Source organism: Camelina sativa, chromosome 2, assembly GCF_030686135.1.
Source record: "Camelina sativa cultivar CO46 ecotype springtype chromosome 2, ASM3068613v1".
Classification (NCBI taxonomy): Eukaryota; Viridiplantae; Streptophyta; class Magnoliopsida; order Brassicales; family Brassicaceae; genus Camelina; species Camelina sativa.
The window spans coordinates 17,631,473-17,656,236 of NC_141881.1; the positions used below are offsets into that span (position 1 = coordinate 17,631,473).

Sequence of the window (24,764 nt, forward strand, 5' to 3'; positions counted from 1 at the left end):
TGGAAGTTGCTAATGAAAGAAAATAATCCACTACGCCAGATTCCGCAACTAAAAGAAGGAAAGTCACTGCAGATCCATAACATTTTTTAGCTTGGAGCACTACACAACGAAAATTTTTAATAGTAAAAATAAATCAAACAAACATAAAAATAAGTTGTGTAGTAAATTAAAAAATCACAAAATTTTAATATATATAATATATTCACTAATATTTTTATCACTATTTTATTTGTCACTATTCTATCTTCACTTTTGCTTAATAATTTGCATGTACCCTTTACACACAAAAAAAAAGATTGTTTTGATGCATTTGTTTATGAAAATTATATTTAATGTGGGTTTTTAAATTTAATTTTTGGGCTGAAATATTTGTTTTGTATTAATAGGACTGGTTTATGGCTAAGGGCCTTAGCCTAAGGCACAGTTTTTGTTTTTAGTTAGGGCGTGGCACCAATTAGACCATAACATAAAGTGTATTAAAAAAAGAAAAAACAGTGTGGGGCACGTGCCCCACCCTCTCTTATCTTGCATCCGCCCCTGTTTGTCTGGAATCTCAACACAAATAATCTTATTGATTTTGTTAGACGTTGGTAGCTTGCTTTTTTGATCCATGAATAGTAGTATATGAGCATGAGGAAGACCTCTTTTCTGAAATTCGACAGTATACATGGCTACAAAAAAAAAAAATTAGAAATTCCTTTCATTTAAGATTGCTAATTAGATCCACAGAACAAAATATAAGTATTACCTACAACTGTTTTTCCTAGTAGTTGTTTTTCAGTCAAATCAAACATTAAGGAATCCAACTTGATCTTGAAGATGCGAGAAATAATGTCAGGCCTATCATTCGCATTGAAACATTTTTTTCTTAAACGTACCTTGTTATCTCGGGCCACTTAGGATTGCATGTAAATGTTATGAATAGGTCAGGGAAGCCGTAGTGTTTCCATATCGCCATTACATCATTATAACTTGACCATATATCATGGTCCACCAGTGAATGAAGAATGTATTGAGATAGGATTGCCTTGTTCCCCCATTTTGTTTTCCCCTGATTCTTTAGCTTCTATAATAGAGCTGTAATTCTCACACCATAGCTTAGACTGATTCAGCTGTATATTTTTCAAACGGTTAGACTCTATTGCCGTGAAGGCATCTACAACATACAGCTGAAACAACCTCCTAGATAGTAAAAGCGAATTTGACTCCACTTCTCTCTCTTGAATGCGAAATGCAAACCATTGTCTCATACTAATGCACTTGACCTTCTTTGTTTTCGTTTTGCGTCTGTATCCTTTCTCTATACCGGGTCTAAAATCATCTTCCCCAAAAACATGAATCAATGGATACTGTAATGCCAAGTACGAAGGATGAATTTCACTAATTATTTGAAGTTTCCAGTACTTTTTCCCTAAACAATGATATCACGTTCTGGCATTTTCTTCACAAAGTCACCAGGAATTAGTGCAGCTATCTCTGGAACTGTAGGATTATTGTAATTTCTACCATCAAGACGCAAACCTATCTCTAGCTGCCCTGAAGTGAGATACATAAGGATTAACTTCATCCAACATCTTAATGAGAGGTTCTATGATTTCCCTTTTCAAATTTTGTTTCCCGGCCTTTGCATTACTGAGTTTACATTCACTGCATTGAAAATATACCAAATAAATAAATACAGATTTCTATTTCTATTTTGACAGTTTTTAAACCAAATATGTTATTATATTGTGAGACTATTATTGATACGTACGTCAAAACTGATTCTCTATTCGAAACTTCATTTTCGGTATCCACAATGTATAGTTGTGAGAACTTTGCATAATCTTTCTCTTTTGGTTCCATACTACCAATAAGATGATTATTAGATCCTTGTACTTGAAACATATTTGTTCTGTTACCTGTGTGAACTGTTTTATCAACTTTCCCTCTGAGGGAAGTCATTGCAAAAACTATGCAATAACCTCGAAGATTGTTTTGAAAATGCTTGCTTCGTCGGTCAGTACCTGTAAGCATTTTTTTCAAAAAATTTGGAGATTGTTTGAAAAGTGGCAGTTGGACAGTTCCTTGTAGACGACAAAGTGAGAATATAGGATTTTTAGAATTTCTTCTTTTGTTGAGCCTCTCATCTTACCACATCAATGCACCACAATATTGACATTTAAATTCTGGATCACCATGATCTAAATAACCTAGAAATAATCGTAAAACAAACATATCGTTATATGAATCTACCAGAACCTTAAAAAAAAAATAAGTTTAATAATTACCTCAGTCATTGGCTTTTTGTGCTTTATTTCTCCCTTTCCCTTTAGATCGAGTTATTTTTTTCTTTGGTTTTGGTCTCTCATCAATGTCATTTGGTCCTAGATCATATGACAGATAAGCACTTGGTATGTCTTTGTCACTGCTCGTTAAATGATATGCTTGGTCCATCCCAAAATGGCAGTCATCTGCTTTACCAAATTTTAGATTCGTTCATGGACCCACCTATTAAAATGAAGTCTTAGGAGAATATAAGTAATCATACCATCAGATGAATCCGGCCAGTAGGCATCATTAAAGACAGCTTCCAAATTCCTTGGTAGAGTAGTAACATTGTCTTTTGGTGTTTGTAAATCAATGGTAGAGGAGCGGTTAATCATATATGCTGAATGATCATCTTCATCTTAAACACAGTACACCAAAATAATATATAAGTTACTTTTAATCTGAATGATCATCTTAAATTTGAATTCTAGATTTTTATGAAATATATAGGGATAGACAAATTGTTCTCACTATTTTTTTTATCTACTGAAGTTGTCGACTGATTATTAATATAAGAATTCCTCCTAAATGATCTTAGTTTGTTTCTGGCTCTTTCAAAGACACATGTGGAAGATGGAGTAGATGTTGATGGCTTGTATGTAGTAATTGTAATAGATCCATTTAACACAGTCTCTGATCCTGTAAAAACACCTACGTAGGTGCAAATTGTAGAAAAGTTTAATTTACATAAACATATTATTAACTCTATTTTAGAAAGTTTAATTTAGAGGGAACTGACACAATATTATCTTACCAGATTGTAGAAGAGAAGAATTGGAGGAAGGCGCAGGTCGAATTGGCGGTGTTGCGAGTATGTCACGTCTTCTAGCTGGTAAGTTTGTAATATCTTCGGACACTCTTGTAAAAGCTGAATTTATTGGAATAGTATAATTGCACTGAGTAGCATTTTCTTGAGTAAGCATGCTAGATGGATTATTTGATGGCAATTCTCTAGTTCTCTTAGGAGTTGTTAGAAAACATTCACCTGGACTTGAGCCTATATTTCGCTTTTTCATATCTCCACAGGAAATTTGTAAATACTTACGATCTGAGATGGGTTTTTAATCAGAAATTTTGTTTAATTAAACATGAACAAACACGCATCGGCTGGTTATTATTTTTTACTTATCGAAAACTATTTTAATTAATTAGAAAGATTTGAAGAATCGTTGTTTTAATTGAAAAGATTTTATTAGTTCACCTATTGAATGTTTATTATATTGTAAATTTCTTTAAATTAGCAGTAAATTATATTGTCAATTATAGAAAACCTATTTGGAAAGTTAAATTATTATCATTTTACAATATTTAACAATACATAGGTCATATCAACCATACAATACAACAAAGTTCGGGTTTTCTCAGAGGTGATGATAATATTGTGTTTCCCTGCATATGGAGGAAAATGTAAGTTTTCAGAATGCTGAATTAGAGGGTATTGTCATAGATTTATTGTCACATCTATACTAGTATTTTTGCAGCAGTTTTTGCTCAAAAATACTAATAAGGAAAGATTTAGCAATTAATGCTACTAATGCAATTAATTCTGTCCACCTCTAGCAATTTTATATGGATCTCTTAGTATTTTATGGGCCTCTTGATAATTCATAATTTAAGAGCCTCCATTTATTTAGGTTGTAGACAAAATGATGTCCAAAATTTCATAGGACCCGCGAAAATATACTCTTTTGCTAATAATCTTGAAAAAATTTCCGGAAAATGAATTTGTAGACAAAATTTCCGGAAAATTATATTGAAATAACTACGACATTAATGATATTCTCAATTGCCAAAATGATTCTGAATACAAATGAGTAGACTCTTGATTTATCAGACATTCAAACTTTAAAAACTTTTATTTGGTTTATTCCGGTTCTTTATTTTAAAGATTTTTAAAAGATTAAATATGAAAAATATTTAAAACTTTTAAAAAGTTAAATATGATAAATATTATACCGTAGATACACAATAAATATTAAAAGTTAAGATGATATAATGTGAATTAAAATATCTCGGGACGGCGTTATATAGCGGGACGGGTTTTATCGATATTTATATAAATTAAAAAATATCAATAATTCTGTGTTACACGGGTAAAACATCATTTCATTATTTTGTTAACACTGTCAGTATCAGAGAATAGACATATCTAATTAAATTTAAATAAATATTCTATAAAAATAAATTATATTGCGGTATTATATGGTTTATTTAACAGTTAGTATATAATTATAACATATTTAACCAACAAATACAATTTATAATTTTAATATTTTAATTATAAATAATTTTGTCCGCGGTATACCGCGGGTCCTAATCCAGTATAGTTTATAATTTGAAGATTTGAATATAGGGCTCGAATTTACTTCAAGACAATAAAGTATAATTGAAAATAGATAAATAATGAACAGTAATTCCATAAAATATTGTGTTTATCTGAATCCACATTAAAATTTCTTTATTAAACACAACCATTAAAATCTCTTGTAAAATAAACACAATAGTATTGAGAAAATTTTTGCCTAATTTTTTTAATAATTAATATTAACATAGTTTTTATTTAACTAACAATAAATTTTAGTAGAATATATTTTCCCTACTTGTTTTATAAATTTAATCATTACACTAACCTTAATGTGAATTGCATTTTGATGGTTTTTATAAATTTTATAGGACTTTATGGTAAAAAATGAAATCAGATAGAACTAAGTCATTTTATTATGAAATAAGAAATAAACTTTAAAATGGTTCATAATGCGACCTTTTAAAACAGAAAACCATGCTTAGACCTCTAAGCTTATTGAAACAAAAATTAAAACTTCAAAAACAATAGACGACTTAGTGATTTATCCAATCCAATCTCTTCTGATCTTCTCTACCACTCCTCAACCATCAGCTGGTCTATCTCCATCATTTTGATCATCAATTGCAAGAGGAATTGAACCCAAACAGGCCTTCTTAGAAGATGATGAATTATTAGACGAATCGTCAGACACATCATCCTTCCGCTTTGATGATGGAGTAGTGGAAGGAGTTGTTAGTTCTTCATCAGCAACACTACTGTTTGACAACATTCCAATTTCCTATAAAACATAATTAATTATTAATATATTTATACTATATATCAAAAATTTATAGAAGAATGTCTATATTTACAATTCATTTATTTAGGGTCCATACCTCATTTGCACTCACAAGAGTGGCTAAATCACCATCACCCATTGAATGTTCAATAGTGTCATCTTTCTCAACTTCTAGACCAACAAAGGCATGACAAACCTTGTATGTATCACTTGCATCTCTGATATTATCCTTTTCAGTACTCCCAACAAATTGGAAAGTCTTTCCGACCAGATTCTGAATTTCTTGAGGGATGTTTGTTGGATCTTGTATCTAAAAAGCAAATCATATGTTCAAAATATGAAACTTTAATAGTTATTTATTGTTCTACTACTAAAACACATGAAATGATACCTCGTCAAAATGGCCATCCAGAAGCTGAAGAGATGATTGTGTATGAGACTGTTTGCATCATTCTCAAACAACAAACATTTGGTCTGTGCAGTGGTATCCATCACACACAGAGTTACTCTGTACCTATAATACATCTATTTTAGCATAATTATTTTCAAATATATATTAATATATTAATCTTTTACTAATTTTAAACGACTTAAAATATTTAATAAAATTACCTTGGTTCAACTTTGGTGTGACTTTCATTACATCCAGAACACCATAACAAAGTCTTCTTGTTCTTTTTAAGAACTTCATTCTCAACTTTAGGGACTTTTTGTAGCATGTTTTAGTACACTTTATACATACAAAGTAGTAACAGGCAAATTCGGTATCAATAGCATAGACAGCACACATGATTCTAAATTGGCCTTCTACAATATAGGGTATTAATCAATAACATATAGAGAATGAATTTTTAAACAAATTATAATAATCCCTATGTAACAGTATCTCAATAAGAGTACAATACCTCTTTGTACTCTAGGAGTTCGGCAATCGATTTCACTAGGAAACTTTTATAGTATTCAACTTTCTTGGATTTTTGGTCTTCTCTATGACCAGGTTGACCAGGTTGTTCAATTGTCAAAGCTAACCCATCATTAGGCAAGCTGTAGACATTGTAATGGTAAATTTTTTAGCTGTAGCTTCTGATTTAAACCCAAAGAATAAGTTGTTGAGAGATCAGTTAACTTACTTTGCTATGAAGTAAGCAATTGGAGGCAAGGCTAGATCAATCAAAAGTAAAGACATATCAAAAGCATTCGATACAGATCTTAAACCTTATCCAACAAAGACATTTATTAATATAAAAACAAAACATATATATTTATCTAATAAAATTTAATATTGACAATGTGTTAGGGTTACCTTTGAAAGAAGTCACTTTAGCTTAACGCAGCAAACATATCACCATCTTATGACGATTGTTTTCACAGGCTGCTAATATATTGTCAGCAAACCTACCCCATAGTGTACATGCTAAACCTTCATCCCTGTATATTCACATTTATTCAAAAATATAGTTTCATGAGTATTTGGTAATTACTCACTTCATGAATTTTCACTTCACCAATTGACAACTTGGCCAATTACATCTAAAAAGGATAACATGTGTTCGATAAAAGACAATTTGATAACATGAGTATGTCAATGTATATATATATATTAAAATTGCATAACAAAATACTAACCAATCAAAATGTTTTCATCTAATGCAAGATCGTTTAGAATGCTTTGGAAATCCACCAAGTCAAGATACATTTCATTAGATAATGACGCACATGACACAATGGTGGAAGTGTTCAAGAAAGAGATACGGTAAACGTGCTTTGTGACCCTAAAATTTCCAGTTACCTTAGTCAACGAAAAATTCTCAATGATTCTCCACTGACCTGGCACGATCTGTCTCTTAAACTTATATAGTTGTTGTTTCTTGACTGTAGCATGAATTATAGTACCCTAAACACAAACAAATCATATGTATAGTAAGTTATGAACTTCTCAAATATATTATAGTAAATTTTTTTTCATAACCTATATAATGATTACGGACACATCAGCTAGGACCATTTCAATGGTCTCACCGGAATAAGTGGTATACTGCTGCCAGCTGTGAATGATTTTGACTTGGATTTTCCAGCAAGTCTTGAATGGCTTAATCGATGCTAGATCAGTTATTGGAAGATTTGCTGCCATTTTGAAAGCTTAATTCGATATGGGGAGCAAATTAATCTTGAAAGGTATTATGTTTGATGAATTGAAAGTAGATGACAAATGTGTATTTATAGGTAGACGTCTACCATTGAGTCATCGAGGTTATAGTGTAGAGAAAATTCTCATAATTATTTTCGAATTAAATATGATATCCAAATACAGTAGAACCTCTATAAATTAATATTCAGTAAATTAATAATCTCTATAAATTAATAAATTTCTCTAGTTCCAAGTTGGGACTAGAGTAATTTTGGACACTATTCGATAATATAATAAAATAATAATTTTTTTGAAACTCCTTTATAAATATATGGTCCCATCAATAATATAAATTAATAATTATATAAATTTATCTAAATATATGTATATATCTACACATTAATTTTTGTTAGAGTTTATTTTTAATAATTTTATTATATAAAAATCTTTGAGTGATATCTTCAAAACATGATAATTGTTATTTTTATTGTAATTGATTTTATAAAAATATTAGTTATAAATATTAAATCTTATTTTTAATATTTTTTTACCAAATTAGAAAAGTCTCTCTATAAATTAATAATTATTAATTTATCGATAAATTAAAACTTATATAAATTAATAAAATTTCATGGTCCCGACTTTATTAATTTATAGAGGTTTTACTGTATTGAAAGTAATCATTTGTGGGTTTTGTTAGTTTAGAATAGTGGTTTCTTGATTTAGGAAAAATTTTGTAGCCTAATAATTAGGATAAATTTGGCGAGAAGATATTTGGTAAAGATTTGGTAAAGATATAATACATTAGAAAGTAATTACGAATGATTTTTATAACATAAATATGGATAGTTGCCTAAATTATAGGAACTATAAATATTCGGGTAAAGATCTTTTTTTTAAAAGGCAACAAGATGATCAATACCCGATCAATTTTTGGTATGTTTAACAACCAGATGAAGATTGGTTACATATATGCTAATAATTGTTTTTATTAAATGATTTCAATGATTTGCGCAGAAGTTTGGTGAGATATGATATGGGCTTAAAACCGGATGATCTATATACTATTTTACGGGTTTTTTCACCCGTATCCGTTTCTTTAATTTCAGATTATTTTTGTTTAATTTTCTGAAATTGATCCGATTCATTGCCTATTTTGTATTTTTCTTTTACTAATATAGATATTAGCTAATAAAAAGATCATTTCTTTGAACCAAGTGCCTTTGGCCTAGTGGTAAAGGGGCTCCAGCTGGAGCTTCCGCCCTGGGTTCAAATCCCCTTGGCCACCCAGAGACGCCTTAAGTGGTAAGAAGACGTGGATTTCTTGTGGGTCTCGTGGGATTAGTCTTTGGGCCTAGAAAGCTTTTAGGATCCCCACGGTTAACAAAAAAAAAATAAGATCATTTATTTGTATTTTGTAATGTATTATAGGTTCACTGTGTTACAAAAGTTACATGAAATAAGATAGAGCTCAAACGATACTAATACAATTCATTAGTAATTTAAGATACATTAGGTAAATACCCGCGCTACGCCGCGGGATAGATTTCTAAGCTTATTTTGTTTGATGTAATGTAAGTATGAGTAGTTAAATTTTTAAATGTTTTTAGAATTTAGTATTTTATATTTGCTCATTTTTATAATTTTACTTATACTCATATTTTTAGATTGTAAAATTCATTCATATATTTCTCATTCCAAAACCCATTTTTAGAGATTTCAATATCTACATGACAAAACAATTGTCCAACCAGTTCATTACTTATAAGAAATTTAAATCTTTGATATAACAACGATAAGTTGTCTACATAATTTATCGATAAATTATTTTCTAACAAAAATTTATATATAGAGCAAGCTATACCAGAAAATAAGCATTGGCTGTGAAATAGCACTATATATATATATATATATATATATATATCAAGCTAAATGGACTTTAAAAAAATGTTGATAAGTTAGTTTCTGACAAACTTATATACCAAATTTTCAAATATAAACCTTGGCTAGGATTCAGCAAAGTTTATTAATTTCATTTTTATTTTTTGAAGCTTTGTTAATCCAAACAAAACCTTTTAACTACCACAATCAAACACAAATAAATCATAAACTGACTTTCACTTTCATATAAAAATTTAAAATGACGAAACTGTATATACATGGAATCATTTTGACTCAACGCTATTTTCTAAATGAAAAAAGAGAACAAAAGTTTACCTTCTTAATGAAGTACTCAACGTTAAGTGTTCCACTCAGGTAATCAGGTTTATGCTCCTCCGTTCTCCACCGCGAGTAATATTCACACCTTCATCATCCTTCTCTTATGCATACAGAGACTTTGACTTAACAGAAATCCCATTTTTTTCTTCCAAAACTATTCCTCTCAACTCCCAAAAATATAACTACCGTGTAAAACCAAGAAGGCATCAATTGTGAGTTTTCTTTAGAAACCAAATCCATCTAAATTACGGTGAGTTGTCTATTATGATTTCAATTTATAATATAGTGCAATTTACTTTGCTTTTCTTTTGCTAGAATATAAAATATATTAGGGGAAAACCTTGTTTACATCTACGACATCCTTGTTTTTTACTCTAATTTGACAAACTAATGAAAACAAAAATAAGTACAGAAGACCTAAGCAAGAAGAAAACACAGTACAACTTCCTAAGGGCGTGAGTTGAATCAAAGACTTAACCCATCCTCCATGAACGGTTATTCTGGTTTCATGAGAGAAGAAATTCGATTTTGAACTGTCTGATCTTGCCATAGTGAGTTGTGACTTGAAGAATGTACCAAAGAATGAATTGCAGTGAACTTGCAAATATGAATCAATAAGGATAGGAAGGACACTGAACTCTTGAAGAAATTCTTTTGAAAAATTAATTCATGTGTGAGATTCTGCCATGTTTGCTCTACCAAACTATTGTAAAGTAAATAATCTAACGAATCTATTCGAGTCATCAACTAAATATAATTCAGAAAAAAACATTTTTAATTTGGCCAAAGAAAATAGTATTTAAACACAAAATCAATAATTAAGAGTATCAAACGACACACTAAGCAAAGCTAATATTGTTAATCCTAATCCATTTGAAAGCACCAAACAGAACAGGGAATGGTATACACGAGTGACACTTCTCTCTACCATTAGAATATACATCATTAAGTTTACTTTGCTTACCTTCTCACTACAAGAAATAGGATGGAAGACGTCAGTTTAATAACGTCACTTGTTAAACCGACTTTAACTTTTTTAATAAGACGAGATTTGGCATCATTTGATAAACCGACGTTAAATTTTATTAATTTAATGAATGTAAAAAGAGGAATGTTATAAATTTCTAACTCTCCGCCGCCGCAGTATTCATTATAATCCCCCCGTCTCCGGCAATGTACTCCGAGGCCCGAGCCCCGAGCCGTTCTTTCGTCATCTTCTTTCCCGAGATCTCGTCACCAAACGACCAAGAAGCATATCGTCCAGCCAGTTCATGGAAAATAATGTATAAATACGATCAAACAGCAAAGTTGGAACTACAAAACACAAAAAAAAATCATATATATAAAAGTAGAGTTTCAGTCTCTCCTTATTGGTCCACTTGGCAATGCAATTTTAACAAAAAAAAATTATATTAAAACAATTAATTTTCACATTTAACTCACATAATATAAAACTGAAATCTTTATAGCTTCTCCCTATAAATTATGCATTAACTTTATTTCTCCACTAAGTTGTATTAATCAATTGTATTAAAACAAAACAATAAATTAGAATTGTAACTCTCATTTTTCTAAATATAATTTTTCATCATTTCTCTTCCTATAAATACTCATTATCTTATTCTCTTAGTCTATCACTCTTTCATTCTCTCATCTTCTTCCACTACTCTCAAATCTCTTTTTTGTTTTGTTTTGTTTTGTTTTGTATTTTTTTTTGTTATTGTTGTTGTATGAGTTATAAAAATCAAATCAAATATCATTGTAAAAGCTTAGTTTTAGAGTTTGTATGATATGTATATCTTATATATTTATTTTAATCTTTTAAAATGTTTATCTCCATTTTCTATTTTATATTAACATCTTATAAGTCATTATTTTTATACTTCCTTACAATATTCACCACACAATAAGATCATAAAGTTGAAATGATCCATATGTAATTATCTATTATGTCTCTGGTTAGCGGGAAGCGGTAAATGCGGGAAGCGCAGGATGTACCGAGATGTCCCCACTGTTAGAATTAGCGGATGAGATTTGTAGATTAGAGAGAGTTTTGTGTGTTGGACAAAGAAAATATAAGTTATCCTTTTGATTTTAAAAATTATTGAGATTGAAGAATTATATATAATTTTATAAGAAAACTAATTTATTTTGTCACTTAAAAAGTAATATTTTTTATTTTGAAATATTATGTGTAAGTGTTGAGTTTATATCAACAAACAACCAAATCATGTGAATTTTGATTCAGCCACTTGGTATTCCTTTTATTTTTGGTTATAAAAAAATTAAAATATTTATTTATAATTGTGACAACCCGTCCCGTTGACCCCACTAGCCCACCGCTAGCTTGCCCCCATAGGCCCGAAGCTGGCCCTGCAGGGCATCGATCCTAACCCCTCACTGGGCAAATGGAACTATTCATCCAAATACACAGTAGATTATTGGTGCACCAGGCGTTCCTCGAACCCTGGTCCCCACCCTTTAACAACCTTCCCACAGGACAAGTTGTCACCAATTTATCTGCAGGTTGTCACAATAATTAAAGACTTGTAACTCCATTTAACTCAAATGTAACTCATATCCAATAATTGTACATTAATTCATTCCTCCTACTAACTTATTATCTTTCAAGAGAAATTATTTTTGGTTAAATTTTAATATTTTTTATTTATTTTGGTTGGCTAAACTTATATTCATATTTTGGTTGGGTAAATTAATATATTTCTGATGTAAAATTATTGTTTATAATATATTTCTCATTTCAAAGTTTAAAGCAATATATCATATATATAAAAGTAAGGTTTTGGTCTCTCCTTATTGGTTGATTTTCATTTAATGTTTTCTAATTTTTTTAAATTTTTTTATTTGCTTTCTAATTGCTTTAAACAATATTTAAGATCCAATAAACACAATACATTTAACTCACATATTAAAATAAAATTATAACTGAAAATAAAATAAATTATGCATTAATCATATTCTACCACTCAATTCTATTCAAACACAATAAATTACTATTGTAACTCCATAGTTCTAAATGTAACTTCCATCATTTCTTATCATATAAATAAGCATTCTCTCAATCTATCATTCTCTCATATTGACATTCTTTTACTATCTCATTTTCACATTCTCCCATTCTCTTCTACAATACCTTAAATCATTTTTTGTTTTTTTTTTTTTGTTATTTTTGATTTCTTATTTTTGTTGTATGGGTTGTAAAAAAGAAATGAAATATCATTGTAAATTGTTAATGCTAAATTTTAATTTTAAAGACTACATGATATATATTTTACATTGTTCTTATTTTAAAAGATTTATCTCCTTTATCTAATTTGGATTATTATCTTATAAGTAATCATTCTCTCTTCCTCTCCCACCAATATCAAATGTTGTTATATCTCATATGTGTTGTAAGAGTTTGATTCTATATTTTAATTTAGAAAGTATTGTATATATATAGATATTACATTGTTCTATTTTTTAAAGATTCATCTCCATTATCTAATTTGGATTACCATCTTATAGTAAACATTCTCTCCTCCTCTCCTACCAATATCAAATGTTGTTATATCTCATATGTGTTGTAACTTGTAAGAGTTTGATTCTATATTTTAATGTAGAAAGTATTATATATATTTAACATTGTTTTCAATTTTTATTTTATTTATTTAAAAAAGATTTCTTTTATATTTCTTGCCTTTCTAATCTATTCATATTTATTTTTTAAATTTGCATAGTTAAATTTAAATTCACATATGTTGGTTTTAACGAAACAATCAACTTTATTTGAGAATTAGATGTTCCTATCCATTTTTAAACAATCAATGTGTAATATATAAGCATTTTGTCTTGCAATCACAAGTTCTATTTCTATTGTTTAACTCCATGGTTAAACTATAATATATGTTGTCCTATTTGTAGGAATAACATACTTATTTAATTTATTTAAAAAAGCAGATGATTAAACGAAATAAACATTTCTCCAAATTTTATAATTCAATCAGTGAGTGTACTTATTACTTTGAAAAACTTTTACATTGAAGTTCATAAAATCATATAAGAAAACTAAAATACTATATCACTTCAAATTTGGAAGGAAACACTTGGTATTCCTTTTTAAAAAAGTCAAGACACATATAAAAATTTATTAATATTTAACTCACTTTAAAGACATTAAAGGTCATTTAACTCAAAAATAACTTCTATCCAATAATTTCATACATTACTCCCACAAATAAAAATATATATATATATATATATATATGTTCAAGATTGTATTTAAATATTACATAATTTTTTAGTTAGCTAAATTTATAGTCACATATATACAATATATATACATAAGAATTTATATTACTTATTAACACCATAATTCGACCCATTATTTGCTTAACTCAATATTGGTCTCAAAGCCAACTAAAGAAAAACAGAAATGATCTTATTAATATTAGACCAAAACATGGGCATACAAACATAATCACTTATACGGAAGATATTTTAAAAAAATAACTTATTATTGCAACATCAACGTATGAAGGGTGTACATAAGCAGTTAATTAGAAAATCTATAATACAATAAATGTATTGGAAACAATATCAGTCAATGATAAGATTGGATCCTCAAAAGCAAGAAACAACATCTTCATAATTCATAAAAAGTAAACGCCACAATTATACACATCTGAACGAAATGGTATAAACATATAGTGTATTAATAAAAGTGATGGCAAAGCCCGTATATGCCTAATTAAAACGAAATAATACAAAAGAGAAAATAAAAAAGACCAAAAAAACAAGAAAGTGCCAACTAAACTACAACCCACGCGTTGCGTGGGAAAGCACCTAGTATATAAATATAAAAAACAAACAAAAGGTAGTCAAATCTCATGATTATGTTTTTATATAAGAAGAATTCACGTTACAAACCTTAATACACAGAATAAATTCATATTTTATTATATGGAGGACAAGCATCGGATATTTACATAGAGAATAAACTTTCATGGATTGAAGTAATGACAACCCAGCCACACTTGTTTTCTCTTAAAAAAGTAGGATACACTCTCAATCGAAGCTCAATACACTAGGAACTATTCCGTCGAAATCAACGTTCCGCTTAATATATAATCCTAAATTTCAAAGTCATAAACAATACAAAATAAAGGATTTGTTCATGAAAATATATGTCATTGGAAGAGACATAGAACCTGCTAAAATCTAATCGATCATTTGTCGCTGTTTTCTGTTGGGTTTTAATTTTCTTGGAATTGTGATTATTGACATGTTGGCAAAATTAGAGATGAGGTGTATTAATTATTATAATTTGATTGGTTACACAATTTAACTGATGTGTCAATTCCTCCTTCAACTAAAAAGCTGATATGTCAACACATGAGAGAAACTTCTTTTCTTTTATTGTATTTTGGGTTTTAATTTTCTTGGAATTGTGATTATTGACATGTTGGCAAAATTAGAGATGGAGTGTATTAATTGTTATAATTTGATTGGTTACACAATTTAACTGATGTGTCAATTCCTCCTTCAACTAAAAAGAAGATGTGTCAACACATGAAAGAAACTCCTTCTTCTTTTATTGTATTGACTAGGATAGTACCCGCGCTACGCCGCGGGGTTGTTTTTTTTTTTGTTATAACTATTTTGATTAATGTTGTTTGTAATCTGAATTCTTGTTTTCTGTTAATCTTTTTTTTTTGTTATCTTTTTTCTTGTTATCTTTTCTTTTTTTGGTAATGGAATTGTAGAATATAATGTTGTTTTTATTTTTTAGGATGTATTGGAGATCCTTGTTTTGTAATGCCAAAAGAGCTGAGAATATGTATTTGATAATCATAGTACAGTATTAGACTATTTAACAGGAAATGAACACTCTGGTAATCAAATGCCAAAAAAGCTACATTATACTCCTTGAGTTTTTTCTCAGAAAAATCCTTTCGATGAAAATTTTCTTTTACTCTTCCATTCCGTCCACCATCACTGTAAGTGAAATCATCACTTGAGGTATTCATTGGGTCCGACAACTTCTGCTGTCTTTCCACCTCCTGGGACTCATGGGAAACAACAAATTATCAAACCCATAAGAGTTAGAAGTGTAAAACTCAAACTCAGACGCTGCGGATTGGATTTTTTATTTAATTTTAGTTATATATATATTTTTTTTTTCTAATTCATAATTTAATATATTGTATTTTTTATAATCAAATTTCATAAGTTTTTGATAATTTGAAGGGTAAGTTTTTTTGTTGTTATTATTTACATCATATTATGATAATATGATACTTGTGTTTTTGATTTTATCAATTTAATTTTTAATATATTTTAAATTTTATTACCTTAAGAAATAAGTTTAGAAATTACAAACCTAATTATTGATTTTCTCACTCATAAACCCTCTAAAACAGTAAGAGATATTACTCTATCATGTCTACATTGTATATGTTCTTGATAGCTCTCTTATAATAATTTAGATTGAGCCACTTCAACCTCCATCTCTTTAGTCTCATATAATTTATCTTTTACAACATATTTCTACTTGTTCTTATTTAAACTTAAAACTAAAAAAAAAACCCATTTGTACGTACGGGTTTACTACAATAATGACCCAATGATATTTTTACTTTAGTGACCAAGTCACGTTTCCTCTCCTTTGCATCTTCTTCTTCCTCTGTGACCACACCACCAGTTCATATGCTCATGCTTCCTCTGCGTTCTTCACCATCATCGCATTTTTCAATTTCTCCTGCTTCTTGTTGCAGGATTAAGTAATGAATCAACTTTTAACACTCCCTCTTGATTCATTTGCTTAATCCCCAAAATTCAATTTAGGGATTTGATCCAAAGCCTTCTTCTCCTCCTATGTGATTCACCTCTTCAATGTATGAATCTCTTGACATTGTCACAGCTTACTGATGAGTTCTCTTGCTCCCTCATGAATCGCTTTTTTCTTTTGTCCAAAGCATAACAATCTGAAAATCAAATGGTTGTTTTCTAATCCAAAATCGAAAGAACAAAAGAGTACCAGTCTTATACGTCAAAAACAAATTATGCCTAACTTAAATCAGGACAACATAGAAGAAAAAATCACTAAAACCAATTGAGAACAGCTCAATACTTAACAAAACTAAGTGGGACAATGTATTCCCTAAAATCTTATAGGGTCAAAAATTGCATCACCAAAGATTTAGTATAGAAAAAAACAAACAGAAAGAGACAACTGCATCCATCAGTGTAAACATGTTTATGATCACTTCAACTTCTTAAAGAGACAAGTGCTCAACTATTACCGGGAAGCATCAAAAGAGAGCTAGTAAGTGAAACCAATCAAAGCTCCAAACAAAAGTATAAACTCATCTGAAAAATATTAAGAGGCAACATTTATGTGTAGAGCTTATCTTTTCAATCTATTCATCATGGAGAGTCGCTTCAACCTTGACCTAACAATATCCCCTAAAAGAACATTTGGAGCTTATCATTCTGTTTCGCAACTTCAAACCCAACAGAAGAAAAAGCAAGCTGAATAAGAAAAAAATGAGTTAAAATCATTTCATCAAGAACTTGCTGAGGAGTCGAACGCTTAGTGGGATCAGGTTCCAACATCTGCTTCACAAGGCTCTTTGAGCTCGCTATTTTCTGTGACCAATGATCTCTCTTTAATATTGCAAGAGCCACACCGTGTTCAGCCTCTGCAATCAAACATAGCCTTTGATCAAGACAAAGCAACACACACTTTAAAATCAATCTCAATCTAGATATCACCACAATAACCGATCCAGTTAGGCAGATAATTACCTATTAAAGACTCAAAATCAAGTAAAGTTTAAATCTTTGAACAAAGCAAACACACACTAACATATTTGCTTGACAAAGAACATATCTAAAAACCAATTAAGGCCCTGATTGGTAACGGCTGTTACTTATGACTGTAAAGACTTTAACTTTAAAAATTTAGCTGTAGAGAATTTGGCTGTAAATGCTTTAACTGTAGAAACTTTAAAAACTTTAACTGTTAAAATTTGATTGGTAACAAATACTTTTAATAAGATAACTATTACTTTTATTATTAAAATATATTAAAATGATGATATTAATGATAATAATGAAAATAAAAATAATTATTATTGAAATGGATCTTAAAAGAAAGAGAATAAAATAAGAAAAATTAATTTATAAAAATAAAAGTATGTAAAATATATATATAAACTTGTGGAGAGATTTTAAATATAATGGGAAGAAAAAAAATAAAGTTTTTCTATTTGTTTAATTTTAAAGCCTGAATTTGAGGCTTTAAAAATTCTGAGTAAACAACGAAGAGAAAAATAAAAGTGGCTTACAAAACTTTAAAAAAAATAAAAGTAAAAAAAGTCTGATTGGCAAATTATTGGCTGTCAAGTCTTTTATTTGTTTTAAAGTCTTAAAAGTCTCCTGCCAATCAGGGCCTAAGTTACCCTAAAGATTCAAATCCAGAGCAAAAGTTTACATCTTTGACACATAACATATCATAACACTAACAGATGTTCTTGGATATTACAATTTTCTGGATTTAGAACAAGCCTCAGGCTGATTGTCATAGAGATTAAGGACAAGGATATCTTGTAACTTTTCAAATGCTTAAGTTTCATTTTCCGACCAGACAAATCAACTCAATCCAATGGATGCTGTGAAGCTTGTTGCAATGTACTCACAACCTCTCCAGCTTCTTCCTCCGCCACCGCCGCAACATTATTCTAGGTAGACTCGTAGATCCTCACGAGCCGAATCGATTCCCATCAGAAATATGAATATTGCGCTTCAACTTGAGAAGAATTCCAAATCGCGTTAAAAATAAAAAGTTGTAATCGAGATGTTCCATGATTTTGTTCTGAGGTTTTCATATGCGATATTTGGACATAGGTCGAAAGCGAATTAGAAATAAGACGAATAATTTAAGTACTCAAATCTATCGACAAAAAGAAGAAGAAGAAGAAAGATCGATTTTAGAAGACTATTATGCGTCCACCTAGGATTAAAAAAAGCTGACATGTATTAATTGTTATAATTTGATAGGTTGTTAAGTTTTACTGAGGTGTCAACACCTGCTTCAATACAGAAGCTGATGTGTCAGAAGAGGAAAGCAACGCATTGTATTTTTATTGTATTGATCTGTCGGTTATCTTTGATTAATGATTTTTAAAAATATGAATATATCTCAATTTATAAAGAAAAATCGGAAAAAATTAATAAATAATATGACCAGCTATGTAATTTTAGGCCTTATCAGCTTGCATTTAGTTATATTTCATATTTCCCCAATGTACAAACGAATACCAGTAGAAGAAGATGCATATACATTTTGATTACTTATTCTTATACATAAAAAATTGAAAGATAAAAACATACACATATCAACCATAGCTGTTTCTTTAATACATACAGACTGCGAGTACCTAAACTATAGACATATACTTTTCCTTCACATTACCATAATGTGATCTTGCCACTTGAACGCTTAACTAGCCTAGAGATCGAAACTGTGGCTGTTGAAGTGGAAAAGAGGATGATTCGCCGATCGACAGATGCTATGTGACCGTATCTCTTTGGCTACGGTCGCCTGAAGAGCCGCTGGACCGCATACTATCACTCCAACATCCACACTTCCCCATTTCCCATTCAACGACTCAAATATCTCTGCAAAATCACAAAATAATAATACAAATGTCACATAAACCGTTAAATATTTTTAACTATACCTCTAAAGTACCTCTGTACCTCTAAAGTCAGGTCTGGTGCCATAACGCATAGTGGTGTAACTCTGGACATCTTCTTCTTCTATCTCCAAGCCTTTGAGCTCTGCTGCAGATGGATTATGGGGTTCTTCTACATTCAAAGCTACCTTTTTATTGCCCTTTGCTTCCACTTGACTGGTTTTGTGACCCCAGCGATGCCAGAAAAAAACCACAAGACCTCCAAAAATCAGCACACTTGCAACCATACAAACAAGAAACAGAAGTCCCCTGGACCACCATGTCGTTATGTTGTATTTGTTTATGTAAAAGATGTCCAACAACGTGATCATTGCAATAAACCCAATGGTGGAGACAACTAGGTACAGTCCAGACCATATGTTATCCCCTGTACCTACTATAACCGACATGGGACACCCGTTGGTTTGTTTTGGCTTGACAGAAGGATGCACCACCTTGTGAACCATCCCATCTTCCTGTTATAACCATGAAACAAAGCAGAGTTCAACAAACTAAATAAGACCCATTGCAGATACCAAAAAATATTATGTATGTAATTAGACTTACCAAGAGAGGCTCGGATTGTCGTGTGACATAGATGTGAATTTCAAGGTTTAGTTTCTTAGAGAAGGAAGGGCAAATGGACGGTATGTCAATAGCTGAGAGAAGAGAGAGCTCGTCTGAGTTTTTAATGGCCCAAACAACTAAAACCTTACTCGGTAAACAAGGTTTCCCATCTCTTTTACGGTGTAAGATATCACTTAAGATGGCAAAAAATGGCGTGATCCCGATTCCTCCTGCTACTAAGATCAGGTTCTCATACCTGCACGTAGCAATAAACCTTTCTTGAGTCAAGCTAAAGCTTATTGCATTGAAACAGTTCAAGTAGACTTAAAAACGCATTACCCTAAGTGGTATGGAGATTCATGGCCATAAGGTCCCTCCACACAAGTTGTGATTTTGGGATATGACTGAGGAGAAATGAGCTGGTCTTGATTCTCTGCCTCATAGAGATTTGACAACTGGTCCCTAAGCTTTGCAGTCCATCCACCAAGAACCTTTATGAGAACCGTAACATGATGGTCTCCATCTAAAGGACTTGATGAAACACTGAAAGGATGCCATTGTAACCATGATAGTTCCCTCACTTGAAGAAAGATAAAGCTAAGCGCATTGTATCGCATATCTGGTTATAAAAAAATAGGAGAGGAACGAAGTCAGTAAAACGCTTTCAGATTAGAGAGGTAAATGGCAGAGAGAGATTAAACAGAGTTGTTACTTGGTGGTTTCGAAAGGACTAGTTGGAGAGTTCCACAGGGTAGACTCTTTGCAGAGATTACATCGACAGTCCTTCTGGATTGGCAGAACCTCAAGAAACGGTCAAGAATGAAAAGAAATATTCCTCCAGAAACTATACTGAACAAGAATTCACCAACGTGAAGTGCCAAGAAGACGACAAAGACAATGTATAGTTGATGGGTGTAGAAGAAGAGCTCAAAGTAAAGCTTTCTCACGGTGTGAAGCGACGTGACCCACATCAGTAAACCAACCACTAGAGTAATAACTCCAGGTAAATTAGCAATTCCATTAGCTTGCCATTCAAGTAACTGAGAGGAGTAAGTAGTGATGATTAAACTTTAATATAGAACACAGTAAGAAATATAAATAAGACTGTGTGTGATAACATCATCTCAAAACCTATTGGCATTATTAAATAAACTAGGCTTTACTATCATGTCAAGATTACTGTTGACCTTACTTTCGTTAAAAGTTGACCTTGAATAGTCCATCCAACAACGTAACAGAGGCCATGTAAGGTGAAGAAAGCCATAATGGTATGACCAAGCCAAACATGATATCTTGTAGCATGCTCGAAAGGGATATCGATAAGACGGAGAAGAACTGAACCTCTGGAGATTGGAAGAAACAAAAACACCATACCCAACAATCCAACCATCCCAAAACGCATACCCGTTACCTCCAGCAGAAAAACACTGAACACACACAACACAAATAATGATTGGTATGAGACAAAAAATAATAATAAACAAAGCTGAAACAAATTAGAAGGAAATGAGTTAAAAGAACCTTTTTTCGTCCGGAAGGACATGGAATTTTTCAACAAGGCTGAGGTTCCTCAAGGCATAAGCATATATAGCCCAGAGGAAGAAAACAAAGAAGACCAAAATCCCAAGAAACTCAGCTGCAGAAACAACTCCAAATGGTCCATCCACAAGAACAGGAAATGTCCATAGCCTTAACCTTGGGAATTTCGATATCTTCTTCCTTCACAATCACCAAATCACACATTTATGGAAGAACAGAAACCAAAAAGAATGAATGTAACTTTGTTATCATGAACAATATCATTATACAGTTACTTAAAGGTTTATATATTATAATATGATTTACCACTGTACTCAATGAAATAGTTTAGAGAATCTCAAACCAAACTTACTTGGTGAAGACCTTCTCTTCCCCAGAGATGATGAGATAGAGAGAAGCTAAGACGGAGATAAGAAGAATCGGACCATTGAAAATTACGAACAAGCTTCCTGCAAGTTTTAGACAATTATGAGATGGTAAACAATTAGGACAATTATCGGAGAAAACAAAGCAAAAGTAATGGTACATAATGTAACCTGTGAGGCCATAGAGAGTTTTGGAGAAGATAGCTTTCCATTTTGTGACGAGTTGGTCGCCGAGTGTTCCAGGGTATATCAAAAGGAACACAACCCAAGTCACAAATATCACAGACATCACAACTTTCAATACCCATTTCAAAGATGAAGCCACCACGGATGATGATGATGATGATGATGATGATTGATCATTAGACAAGAGTGGGGTTTTATGTTCATCCATCTTTATTTGAAGATTCTATTTTCTCAATGTTGTGATGAGAGTTGGCTACAGAAGAAGCATCAGCTTTTAAAGGAGAAGAAATTACAAATATGTTGGGTTATAAATTAAAAAATACAAGAGGATATGATTAAGAGAGCCATCAGTTACATCAATCCTAGTACACAAAAATAATTTTTTTTTTTTTTTTAAATTAGAGCACAAGAGAGGAGGGCATTAACTCCTGAGAGTAACGTACTTGGCAGGGAGTGTCACCGTTTCATTTCAACCACAATTTAGGGGGATGGTAACAAGGACTGATTAATAGTAGATAAGATGATTATTATGGCGATTGTAATGGTTTGTCTGTTGAACCAGCAGCGTTACTCAAATCACAAGTTAGAAAACAAATAGAGTAATCAATGCAGCACGAAAGGAACATAATATACCTTCCACATTTGAGAATTTCAAGTGAATTAAGCTTGCAAGGTTTCACAATTGAGTTGTTTCTAGAGCTAGTAAAAGGTTTAAAGGCACTAAGCCAAGAAAATAACTATTAATGTGTTAAGTTAGAGGAAAAAAAATCAGATGCGTTGGCCTCAAGTTTCTTTAATAAATCAAATCAAAAGAAGACTTGTTCCAAAGAGCTTTTTTTGGTCTCAAAAAGGGATGAGTACGACAAAAAAAAAAAGGGATGAACATGACCATGACGAAACAACTCCCATGATTGATGACTAGCCTACATGAAAGCATAAGCTGATTTAACAACAAAATAATTTGATGGATAGAGATCAATAGTAGAACATCTTAGATACCAAAGATTACCGAGCACTAGTAAAGAAACTGATCGGGATCGGGACTACTTAACATGCACCAACAACTGAATTCAGTACCACTTGTAGGCTCTCCCAAAAACATCAAAATTTTTTTTAAAAAAAAATGAATTAAAAAAACAGTAAAAAAAAAAGAGTAAAAGAGGAGGGCATTAACACGTGAGAGTAACGTTTTTGGGAGAGAATCTCACCGTTTCATTTCAACCACAATAGTATAGATAAGATGATTATTATGACGATTGTAATGGTTTGTGATGTGATCGCAGGACGCGACCTCAGCCAAGAAGACCAAGACACGCCTGACGCGACTAGGGCAACCTCTTCAGACGTGGCCAAGGCTCCAACGATCCTCCCCGGAGCCACCACACGTTCCAAGAGCTCAGCAAAGGCGGCCAAACAGCGGCTCAACCTATTTGTCCGAATCTACGTCCGACAGCAGCCACCCAACGAAGACTCCGAAGGCTCAGTCCGCTTAGTCTTCACTCTTACCCAAGAGTGAAGACGGTCAAGTCGTTAAGCGAGGAAGTGTACTCTTTTTCCTCACTCCGGGTTTGTCCCAATGGGTTTACCGGAGGAGGTTTTAACGAGGCATGGAGCTAAAACGCAAAACGCCTAAAGGCTAAGTTGCTTCACGCGCAAGGCCAAGGCGGTTATCTCTCTTTCCCTCTTATTTTTGGTTTAATTTTGAACTTGAGAATATTCTCTTTTGATCCTATGTTTGTGAACGTTGGAGAGTGTTTGTGGTTAAGCGTGTTAGTCAAAAGGTGCGATGTGTTCTCTTTGTAAAGGGGACACGTCAAAAGGACGATGTGCGGATCAAGATGAATCCGCGTGTCCTTAAGCTCCTATCTAGACCTAGCTATTTAAACTCTCCTTAAGCCCTTGTTCCTCCTTAGACTTGTATGAAAATAAAACTTTTCCTCAAGAGAGATTCTTGAAACTTGTCTCACTCTTCTCTTTCTTCAATCCGGGATTGAACCTTGAGAAAACCCTAACAAGTCGCGAACCGGGTTCGCCCTTGTTAGCGACCGTATCAAAAGGAGAGCCAAACCTCTTGTGTCGTCAATCGATCCATCCGTATTTTCTCTCATCACGTTTCCATCTGTCCTCTTTCATCTTTCTCGAGTCCCCTCGAATCACCTCAAGTCTTTCCCGCTATCGTTTCCCTCTAAGACGTCCACCCGCTCGTCCCGCATCCGTACTGTCCGATTGAACCGTTCGCGGCTTCCCGAAGTATTTCCCGAACGGCTCGTTTGAATTCCTTCAAACTTCGTTTCTCTCGTTTGATTCTCCCCTAGATCCGAAGCCCAGAACCTCGGCCGTGAAAAGTTTCACCGACTGAAAGTTGGCCGAGAGCTCAAGCCGCGTCCGTACTGCGATCGTACCGTGACCGTGTCCTCGGGTCACATCAGTTTGTCTGTTGGACCAGCTGCGTTACTCAAAATATCGCAAGTTAAAAACAAATAGAGTAATCAATGCAGTACGAAAGGAACATGATATACGTTCCATATTGGAGAGATTCAAGTGAATTAAGCTTGCAAGGTTTTAACAATTGAGTTGTTTCTAGAGCTAGTAAAAGGTTTAAAGGCACTAAGCCAAGAAAAATAAC

General features: G+C 32.0%; 2 protein-coding genes and 2 long non-coding RNA genes across 4 annotated transcripts; all 4 read right to left on the reverse strand.

The window, feature by feature from the left end:
- Positions 1–5,005: 5,005 nt before the first annotated feature.
- On the reverse strand, positions 5,006–6,183 carry LOC104724285 (uncharacterized). The gene is made up of 3 exons (XM_087468544.1): positions 6,136–6,183; positions 5,491–5,703; positions 5,006–5,393 (listed from the first exon to the last, which is right to left on the reverse strand). The coding sequence occupies exons 1-3, from the start codon at positions 6,181–6,183 to the stop codon at positions 5,196–5,198; spliced, it is 459 nt and encodes a 152-aa protein (XP_087324670.1). The 3' UTR covers positions 5,006–5,195.
- A 115-nt stretch (positions 6,184–6,298) lies between these two features.
- On the reverse strand, positions 6,299–6,821 carry LOC147948789 (uncharacterized). The gene is made up of 3 exons (XR_015573734.1): positions 6,697–6,821; positions 6,524–6,554; positions 6,299–6,437 (listed from the first exon to the last, which is right to left on the reverse strand). It is a non-coding gene; the product is annotated as an uncharacterized LOC147948789 (long non-coding RNA).
- A 9,600-nt stretch (positions 6,822–16,421) lies between these two features.
- Positions 16,422–17,665, reverse strand: LOC147948790 (uncharacterized). Its single transcript, XR_015573736.1, has 2 exons — positions 17,551–17,665; positions 16,422–17,444 (listed from the first exon to the last, which is right to left on the reverse strand). It is a non-coding gene; the product is annotated as an uncharacterized LOC147948790 (long non-coding RNA).
- A 1,337-nt stretch (positions 17,666–19,002) lies between these two features.
- On the reverse strand, positions 19,003–23,013 carry LOC104724294 (ferric reduction oxidase 7, chloroplastic-like). Its single transcript, XM_010442761.3, has 9 exons — positions 22,124–23,013; positions 21,940–22,036; positions 21,570–21,767; positions 21,241–21,475; positions 20,761–21,088; positions 20,388–20,667; positions 20,049–20,304; positions 19,507–19,957; positions 19,003–19,425 (listed from the first exon to the last, which is right to left on the reverse strand). Exons 1-9 carry the CDS (start codon positions 22,344–22,346, stop codon positions 19,256–19,258), a joined length of 2,238 nt encoding a protein of 745 aa, XP_010441063.1. The 5' UTR covers positions 22,347–23,013; the 3' UTR covers positions 19,003–19,255.
- Positions 23,014–24,764: the final 1,751 nt, after the last annotated feature.

Coding starts and splice junctions, on each gene's coding strand:
- LOC104724285 (XM_087468544.1), bottom strand. CDS start 6,183: ATGTGTGCTGTCTATGCTATTGATACCGAATTTGCCTGTTACTACTTT. Junction 5,704..6,135: donor AATTTGCCTGTTACTACTTT/GTATGTATAAAG, acceptor TTTGCTTTTTAG/ATACAAGATCCAACAAACAT. Junction 5,394..5,490: donor CTCTTGTGAGTGCAAATGAG/GTATGGACCCTA, acceptor TATGTTTTATAG/GAAATTGGAATGTTGTCAAA.
- LOC104724294 (XM_010442761.3), bottom strand. CDS start 22,346: ATGGATGAACATAAAACCCCACTCTTGTCTAATGATCAATCATCATCA. Junction 21,768..21,939: donor GAAGAGAAGGTCTTCACCAA/GTAAGTTTGGTT, acceptor GTGATTGTGAAG/GAAGAAGATATCGAAATTCC. Junction 20,305..20,387: donor GAATCTCCATACCACTTAGG/GTAATGCGTTTT, acceptor TGCTACGTGCAG/GTATGAGAACCTGATCTTAG.